The 9,850-nt window shown below is 36.8% G+C and overlaps 1 protein-coding gene and 1 long non-coding RNA gene across 41 annotated transcripts in view; one reads left to right on the top strand and one right to left on the bottom strand.

The window, feature by feature from the left end:
* Positions 1-9,850, top strand: part of SLC4A4 (solute carrier family 4 member 4) — a 498,924-nt gene that overhangs the window by 356,505 nt on the left and 132,569 nt on the right. For all 40 annotated transcript variants that reach the window (XM_078367118.1, XM_078367121.1, XM_078367115.1 and 37 more), the window contains 2 exons: positions 582-739; positions 8,214-8,301. In XM_078367118.1, the coding sequence (XP_078223244.1) occupies positions 582-739; positions 8,214-8,301 (246 nt within the window). The remainder of the gene's footprint in view (positions 1-581; positions 740-8,213; positions 8,302-9,850) is intronic.
* Positions 1-9,850, bottom strand: part of LOC100394691 (uncharacterized) — a 119,346-nt gene that overhangs the window by 8,774 nt on the left and 100,722 nt on the right. Inside the window, exon 4 of the long non-coding RNA XR_013533086.1 lies at positions 1,304-1,410. This is a non-coding gene — a long non-coding RNA (uncharacterized LOC100394691). The remainder of the gene's footprint in view (positions 1-1,303; positions 1,411-9,850) is intronic.

The following is a 9,850-nucleotide window of genomic DNA, read 5'->3' as shown; positions in this document are numbered from 1 at the left end:
GTAACTGCCAAACAGCTTCTTGTCACAGAGTCTTTGCATTTACCATCCATTTGGCCTAGAATATTCTTTGCTCTGATTTTTGCATAGCTTGTATCTTTACTCCAGTGTCAAATGTATTTCTTCAGAGGTCTTCCCTGATCACCCTCTCTAAAATAGTATCTTTTTTTTAACCTGTTTTAACTTAGTGCTTATCAGCACTTTATATTTTATTTTTCCCCTATGGGAATATGAGTCTAAGAGGGACATGTAATTAGTCTATCCATCCCTGTGTTCTTAAGGCTTATAGTATTGCCTGGCTTACAGTAGATTTTCAACAAGTTTTTGTTGAGTGAATGAATATATAAATGAATGGAGTTGTATGATACATTGTTTTATATGTAAACCATGTGATTATTCCCCAATATTTTTGAATCCAAGTAAATGTTTACTATAATAGAATGTTTAAACATAATAGAGAAGTGGCCAGCTAGAACATGTATGTAGATTTGTAAAAAGGAATTTCCTGTGAGTGATACATGGGATGTCTCTTTTTGTTCCCCTCTCTGGAACTAAATTGTGTTTTCTTGGTTCTTCTCATGCAGCTGAAGAATAAGTTCATGAAAAAATTGCCACGTGATGCAGAAGCTTCCAATGTGCTTGTTGGGGAGGTTGACTTTTTGGATACTCCTTTCATTGCCTTTGTTAGGCTACAGCAGGCTGTCATGCTGGGTGCCCTGACTGAAGTTCCTGTGCCCACAAGGTAAGCTGCTCTCCTACCTGCTGGGGTCTACAATGTGCTAATAGAGTTATCTCCTCCCTCTCAGGCTAGAGAATCAATAGAATGTGGAAATGTTTAGTGCAAACACATTGGAGATGTTTAACTTGAAATAATGACTGTTTGACTTTGATACTATCAAATTTTTTGCACTGATATAGTAATAACAATAGCAATTATAATGGTTTATTGGTCAACGCACTAGGTTCTTCTTATGGATTATTCTACTTAATCCTTACAATAATAGTTTAAGGGACAAACTATAGTTATCTGGTTTTTACAGATGAAAAACGGTCTAAGAATTTAAGTAAGTTGTCCAAGGTCATATAGTTAGTAAATGGTTCAGAGGTCATAGTTGCTTTCATTTACTCTGTGTTTTATCAGAAAATTGGTAGTAGGTTTATGTACACATATTATATATGTTGAAATCATCAAGCTGTATACTTAAATTTGCATACTTTGCTGTTATATGTTATGTCAAAAATTTTTGTTTTAAAATGAAGTATATTAATGTTATTATAATCACATACTCATTTCACTGCATAGTACCTGAGAAGTCATTTCATCTGCCTCTGAAACTGAGCTCCACAAAGTTGGAAAGCTTGACTTGGGAGTGCCATTAGTTGACTGAAGTTCATTTTTCACTTAAATTTGTGCTGCAAAAGAGTTTAAAGAAAACTTGTAGTTTTTAGGTTGACAGAAAATTATCATATGAATAGAACCTTTTTTTGCGGGGTGGGAGGTGGGAGTTGTTTCTGTGGGTTCCAGGGCAAGGACAGGTGAATTTCCTTTAGGTTTCCTCATGTGAGCAGGAAGAACCCTGAATCCTCCTCAGTGATAGATGTGTCCTCCTCAGCTCAGATGGTCTGAGCATGATTAACCAACAGTGTAAAGAGTCTCAAGATTTCTTTAGAGCCAGTTAGGAAGAAAATTAAGAGAAAATTTTCTCTAGGTCTCTCAATTCGCACATCGAAGGACATTCTTCCACATCATACAGGTATTTTTTTAACCCATTTTGATATTTCTTAGACACTTAAAATAGGAATGATACATAGGGCTGTTATTGGACAAATAGCAGCAGAAAGGAGATGACTATAGCTTATTCAGTTAATAGGATTATGATGATTTGTGTTTTCTGTAACATAGCATTTTGCTTGAAAACATTCCAGCTGAGCCTTGTGGTTCTATCTGTACAGTCACCTGGCAAACAGCTGACTCAGATAATGGCTGAAGTCCAGCTCCGTGCCCCTATGGCTTTATTTATGTCTCTCTGGCCTAACTTTACTGGGGCTTGAAAGAAAAAAAAACATGCTGAGAAGTGTTAAAGAAAATTGCTCTTGGCTTTTCATTTTTATTACCATTTTTCTTTAGAAGGTACAAATAAAAAATACTTTAAAAGGCTTTTTATTTAACAATAATATGCATGCATTGAGTAGCAAATCATGACCATTTTTGTATCCTGCTTGTCATTTGCTCCTATCTGGCTCACTGACTTTTTTCTTTTATTCTGGAAGGTAGGGCTAGTGTAAAGGTAAAATACAGTATCACTTAAATTAGCAAAAGGAGCCAAGCAATTCAAAACAATGTAATTCAATAATATTAGAGACTTTTTCAGGGCAATAATCTGAACAATATATCCTTGCATGTTATCATTTTTCCTGGAAATAGTTTCAACCATTTGCTGTCCTCTGAACCAGTACAAGCTATAATCACTGAGTAAGGAGTGTCATTAGGTTTTTTTGTGTAGGTAATGTAGGGCCATTTATAATGGCTGCATCCTGTGAAATCCAATAAAACAAATCCCACAAGGAATGTGGTAGGCATTGTGAGGGACAGCATCTACACTTCAGGATGTGCTTTGACGTGCATGCTACTCTGTTGTACTGAAAGAAAACCTGAAAAATCTGTTTGCACACATCTTTTTATGGTCATTTTTCCTTTTAAAGGTGGAGGAAGGTTATACTGCTGCTGTTATGATTATTACCATTTCTAATAAACAGTATTACTACCATCTGCCTTTTAGGAAGTATGGCTCCAGCAGCTCCCCTTTCTTGTGTACAGTTCACAAATTTCACTAATTACTCTGTTACTTGCTTGATCTATTTTAGGCCTCCACTTGCAGCTAATGACTATCAACTGGGTGGATGTCTACCAATGTAGGGGCCCCTCTTAACATTCATGTGAAAGCAAACAAACTGTGTTATTTGATCTTTGGTGATATGATAGGATGTGTTTATGATTTTCCTACTATCTTGCAGGCACTTTGCTTGCTGTCATCTTTTTTTTTTTTGAGACGGAGTTTCGCTCTTGTTACCCAGGCTGGAGTGCAATGGCACGATCTCGGCTCACTGCAAGCTCCGCCTCCTGGGTTCAAGCAATTCTCCTGCCTCAGCCTCCCGAGTAGCTGGGACTACAGGCGTGCACCACCATGCCCAGCTAATTTTTGTATTTTTAGTAGAGATGGGGTTTCACCTTGTTGACCAGGATGGTCTCGATCTCTCGACCTTGTGATCCACCCGCCTCGGCCTCCCAAATTGCTGGGATTATAAGCATGAGCCACTGCGCCCGGCTGCTTGCTGTCATCTTATGTCTGTCCACAGAGCTGCCACTTACTCATATATATATATATGTATGTATATATATATATATGTATATATGTATGTATATATATATATATGTATATATGTATGTATATATATATGAGTAAGATGGAGTCTTGTTCTGTCACCTAAACTGGAGTGCAGTGGCATGATCTTGGCTCACTGCAACCTCCACTTCCTGGGTTTAAGCAATTCTCCTGCCTTAACCTCCTGGGCAGCTAGGATTACAGGTGCATGCCACCACACCCAGCTAATTTTTGTATTTTTATGGGGATGGGGTTTCACCAGCCTGGTTTCAAACTCCTGACCTTAAGTAATCCACCCATCTTAGTCTCCCAAAGTGCTGGGATTACAGGCGTGAGTCACTGCACCCAGCCTCACTCATATTTTTTAGTTATATAGGGGATGAATCTTCTTCTTATACCATTTTGCAGTTGAGAGATGAAGGCAAAGGGAAGATTCAGCATCAGTGCTGGGAATAGAACTTTAGATATATTTCTGAATCTGAGGCAAGAGTTTTAGGGAGAGTCTGGGGAGATTCTAAAATGGATTAGAATAAAATGTTTTAGGGTTCTCTCATAAAGAAGAATGAAACCCTAGTTTGTACTTTTGTGATCTTTGATTTGCACATATAAGGCAATTGTAAGGTCTAGAGTGTTAAAAATTTAGAATGTTTACCCTCTTAGCACTTAAGGTAATATATATGTTACAAATAATTATTTATCTAAAAGTAGTAGTTTGTGGTTAATTGTCAAAACCATTAAGAAAACAATTAGAGGGGTTGGGATGGAGGTCCTGCTAGTTAAATTTTGTCACATCCACCAGTTTAATTGCTAGCTGTTATTAATATTTACTGTGTGTAATGCAGTTGGTTATGGTGGGTTTGTGGTCCTCATGAATTCATTATGGAAGCTACATTTTCCAAAGCTGATAAAGATGAATAATGGGTTATTGAATTCCCTGTCGTTTTGTTAGAAGGATATAAAGGGTTGGTACATGCTGAGTTTATGCTGGAAATAACTGTGATGTATCAGGAAAGATGGGGGTGCACATCTTTTCTGAAAACATCAAATGGTTTAGGAAGGCTTACTCCTTTTCTCATATTATGCTCTGTTTCTGCCTATAATTATTTTGTGAATGTGAGTACAGGCCATCGGTTCTGGACACAGATTGGTTAATACTTCCTTTTGTTGTGGAGAATGCTGGAGGCATCCTCCCCAGGCATAATAAACTATATGAAAAACTCAAAAAAGTAGAAAAGGGCCTCATGAAGAGTCTTCAGATAATTAGATGCGATTAAAAATTGTAACTCTGACTTATTTCTGAGTGAATAAAAAGAACTTAGTAACATAAATAATTTTTTTTTCCGAGCTGTCAATGTAAGCTGTGCCCTTGCAGCCACACAAACGTGATGTTTACTCTAATTTGTTAATAAAGAAAAAAGCTTCTGGATAAAAATAACATCTGTCCATTGAGAAAAATCAGCTTGGGTCATGAAAGGAATTTTCAGTACATTATAAAAACTGAGTTTGGCAGGATGTACTTCAATTATAAAAGTTGTAACAGCTTTTGCTTCTTCGAAGGTTAAAGGAGAGAAAACATATTTCAGGCAGAGGGAACTTCAACTTGCTAGATTGTCTTGTGTTCAGTTTTCTCAGATGTCTCCTCCTGTTTCAGTAATGCAGTCCACATTAGAAGCTTCTTAAGGGTCTCCATTCCTCCAGATGACATTTTTGGCTTGAAGTTATGTTTCTTGCTGCTTACGATGCTTGGATTGTCTCTATGCATCATTTTAAGGAGGCAGATTGACTGAATTTTTCCTGATTGGAGTAATGTGAAAATTTTAACTGGTGTGTCCACCATGATGGTTTGGCACTAGGTGTTATTCTATTAATGAAGAAATATGTTCTTTAAAAAATAAAAATTGCACTACCCAGGAAAGAGGAATACTACTTTTATATCTGGGTTACTGAACCAATATAATTCTCATACACTGGGTTTATTGCTATCGTTGTAGACAGCATTGATCTCCTGCTTCCTTTCATTCTTCAACCGGTACTATTTGGCAGTGAACAAAGAGTAATTATTTTATAGAAAATGTCTGTCCTTATCTCTTAGGCTGTAACTTGGAGGCTCAATTACTCTGTCAGCTATGGGAGTGCTCATCGCCTGCCAAAGTTTATGTTTGAGGACTACTAATGACTGAGAATGTTTTCTCACTAACAAGATAGTATTTTGGCTTTGTTGCCATATAGTCAACCTGATAATTAACTCGTGTCAGTTGGTAAATACATTTCCATAATATGTATTTGCAAGCTATAGTCATGATGGAAGTGCTAGAGAGAGGTAGGAAGAGATACAGAGTGGTTTTGGGAAAGTTTTGGATATGTATTACTGAAAAGTTAATATTTAGATACATGAAGATAATAAAAAATGGAAGCAAAATAAATCCATTATTTAAAAATGTACTAAGTAAAGGATCCAGGTGTTAGATATTTTCCCTTGTAGCACACCATCTGCTCCTTTTTCCCTAAACCTGCACCCTTATTGTCTTGAAAAATGGCCATTTGTAGTCAGGCAAAAGGAATTAAGAAATGTGACTAGTACTTGTGTTTTTTAATGGGATTAAAGCATTATTTTGCTTTAAACATTAAATATTTTTTATGTATGTTGCACTCAAATCAGTGATCAGTTCCTTTAGAAAAATCCATTTTATGGTCCTAAAGAAGCACTTTATAATACTATACATAGTGGCTTATAATTAGGATCCAGCTTCAAAGGAACAAAAGTTCTAGTGTCAATTGAACTTCAGTGTTAGAAGAACTAAAATTCAATTCAAATAATGACTTCCTTCATACTTGAACAGCCTTTGGTGTCTGCTGATTCTATCTACTATGGTAACACTTGGAAGTGAGTGTGCTGCTTTACTCCAGGACTGGTTTCTAATCAAATAAGTGCTAAGTGGTTTTATGATTATTCTGGTATAAAACTTCGGTATTCAAACTTTCAGACACCTTTTTACATTCTTTATTTCTGGGGTTTTACAATCCCTTTTGGGTTGAATTTTATAATTAAAAAAAGTAATTATACATTCAAGAGCATTTTGGAACAGACCCAAACATATTTTAAAGTATTTACTGTCAATTCTTTTTCATTTTAAGTGAGGTATATAGATAAGTAAGTTAAGTATAAAATTTGGCTAAGCAGGCTGGGCATGGTGGCTCAAGGCTGTAATCCCAGCACTTTGGAAGGCCGAGGCGGGTGGATCACGAGGTCAACAGATCGAGACCATCCTGGTCAACATGGTGAAACCCCGTCTCTACTAAAAATACAAAATATTAGCTGGGGATGGTGGTGCATGCCTGTAATCCCAGCTACTGGGGAGGCTGAGGCAGGAGAATTGCCTGAACCCAGGAGGCGGAGGTTGCGGCGAGCCGAGATCGTGCCATTGCACTCCAGCCTGGGTAACAAGAGCGAAACTCCGTCTTAAAAAATAAAATAAAATAAATAAAATAATAAAAATAAATAAATAAAATTTGGCTAAGCAAAGTGGCAAGCCATTTCTGGTACCATAAAAATCTTACGTAAGATTTCTTGTTCCTAGCTAAGCATCCAGAAGTTCTTTCCCCAGGGTGACCTATAGAAGCCATTGTTGGACTTCTGTTAATTCACAAACTTGGTATATTAGTAGGGCAGGTAATATTAGGCAGAAATATGTGGTGAAAAGAACAGGAGGTAAGAGTACCTATCTATCTGCCCTTTGTCATTTACTAGGCACAGATCGGGGCTCTTCCTTTAACCTAATTCAGCCTCAATTTCCTCACCATTAAGTGGGAATAGGATACCTTCTTTATTGCAGGGGGTCATATGGAAGTGTAAGTAAAGTGATGAATGTAAAATGCTTTGCAGGCTTTAAAAGCTGGGCAAGCCTATGATGTTTTCATTTTTATTGTCCTCACTGTCTCCCCATTAGGTGATACATGATAAATATCAAGGTGGAATTTATCTGATGTCACCTTTGGTATATTTTTTGTATGTTTTTTCTTACTCATTTACTTATCAGATACCCTCATCCTCAGTGCTGACACGCTGCAAGGGCAAAGGCCCTCTGTGATCAGTGAGGGATTTTTTTTCCAACACGATTAGAGGTGAACCTAGGTGGGTTTAAGTTTGTTATTGCATGTTTCAGGACCTGTTTGCTATGGAGCAATGTTTTGTGCATTATGAAGAAAAAATGTTGGTAAATGACAAGAGGACACCCACAAAAGAATTTTGACTGTCTGTGAATGATGCTTTATTTTGAATTTCTCTCATATTTCTCTGTCCTTACTTTGGCTGTCAGCATGTGGCTTACTTGTAGAGGATTTGGTTTTTGCTGAATCCCAGTCACTTCTGAGTAGAAATATTTCTTAAAACTGTGGAGCCCATAATCTGTCATTACCCATATTGGATAAGGAAAAGTCAGAAAAATGTAAAGATGTACTGTCTCTTCAGTTACTGTGCTTAATGGGTTTGCTCCAAAGATTCCAAAAGTCAGTAGAAATGGAGAGAGAAAAAAGCTTTAAAAAGGAAAGATTGAATGATTCCTCTAAAGTGCTTGAAATGCACCTTTCCTGCTCAGCGAAGAAGCTTCTCAGATTTATATGCTAGATTCTCATTTGCCGCCAAATAAACAATAAATAAATAAATAAATATTGCACTGTGTTTTGCAATAGTGCAAAAGAGTATTCTTCATATTACCAAGAATATTACCTTTGTTTTAAAGGTGAATTCTAAACCTAACCTTTTTATGAACTAAGTTAAACATTTCTCAGTTTTATGTATGTTGAGTTTGATGAAATTTTTTCCTTTTCTGTTAGGTTCTTGTTCATTCTCTTAGGTCCTAAGGGGAAAGCCAAATCCTACCATGAGATTGGCAGAGCCATTGCCACCTTGATGTCTGATGAGGTAGGAAATCAGGAAGATGGAGTTCTGTGAATGCCCTACTTGTGTTGTTTTCATACTGTGAATTGGCTGTCACAATTTATTTAGTTAGAATTATGTGATTACTAGACTTCCTTATAACATAAGGTACAGTCATTTGAGACAAATGAGCTGACTCCTATATGGTTTTCAAAAAGTAAGGCATGCATTTTGGTTTCATAAGGGATTCTAAACTCTGTTGGAATAAAACATATTTTTCCTTCTTTTGCAAAACACTTTCATGTCTTAAAACTGATATATGTTAAATATTCTTTAAACAGTTTCAAGGTCAGCCAGGCACGGGGGCTCACGCCTGTAATCCCAGCACTTTGGGAGGCTGAAGTGGGCAGATCACCTGAGGTCGGGAGTTCGAGACCAGCCCGGCCAACATGGTGAAACCTCAAGTTTACTAAAAATACAAAAATTAGCCAGGCATGGTGGCACATGCCTGTAATCCCAGCTATTCGGGAGGCTGAGGCAGGAGAATTGCTGGAACCTGGGATACTGAGATTTCAGTGAGTTGAGATCACGGCACTACACTCCAGCCTGGGCAACAGAGCAAGACTCATTCTCAAAATAAAAAAGTTCGAGGCCATTGTATTGACTTAAACTTTATCTATTGAAGTTTTTAATATACTGATTCTGTGAATTCAAATCCTTATATACTATGTTTCAGAAATGATGGGTTCTGTAAAATAATGTTTAATAAAATGGATAATGCATTTTTCCTTAGGTATCAGAAAGCACATGTTTTTATTGTTTTCTATTTTGTGGGAAGGAATGATACACATCTAAAAATGCATTAGCAACCATTATGGCAGAGTACTTTGGAATTAGGACGCTTTTACTTTCATAACAGCCTGGATGTTGTTACATGTAGTTTAGATATGATAAAACTCTGAACTATTCCTAATAGCAGAAGAAATACTGTTAGAATAGAGGATCATTAGTTGCTGCTCCTGGATCTTTCTGGCTTACTATTTCCCCAAATATGTTGCTTTTGCTTCATTGCTTGATTTGTCATTTTTTTTCTGTGTGTTAAATGGAGAATGGGGTACTTTTCCCCTTAGTTATAGAGGTTCCCTGTGGTAATTACTCAGGTAGCTACTTTATTCTGGGACCAAAAGCTTTATGGCTATGCTGCTTTTTTCCCTAAAGGAAACATCTATTTCACTCATCTCAGTGGATTCATTTTATTTTTTGCATTTTTGTAATTTATCTGTTTTTTAAAAATACTTTCTCCTAAGATATTTCAATTAAGAATGCTTTAACAAGTGAGATTTAGAGTGGCTCAAACAATTTGGGGTTTTATTTGGAAGTTTGGAGGTAGGTAGTTGCTGGGGTTATTTTAACATAACGGCTTAATGATAAATCAAGAGCTGAAGCTCTTGCTAAATTTATGGTCTTAAAATGGCATTTTTTTTTTCCTGTCAGTATGGTAAAACGACATTGCCTACCATCAGCTCGAGTCATCTTGTCTATATTCATCTTATCTGTATTAAAGGTAGGAAGGATGGTATGGTAATGCTAGCTG

Source organism: Callithrix jacchus, chromosome 3 (genome assembly GCF_049354715.1).
Source record: "Callithrix jacchus isolate 240 chromosome 3, calJac240_pri, whole genome shotgun sequence".
Taxonomy (NCBI): domain Eukaryota; kingdom Metazoa; phylum Chordata; class Mammalia; order Primates; family Cebidae; genus Callithrix; species Callithrix jacchus.
Note: the sequence above shows the minus strand (reverse complement) of the source record. Positions and strands in the feature narration are given on the sequence as shown.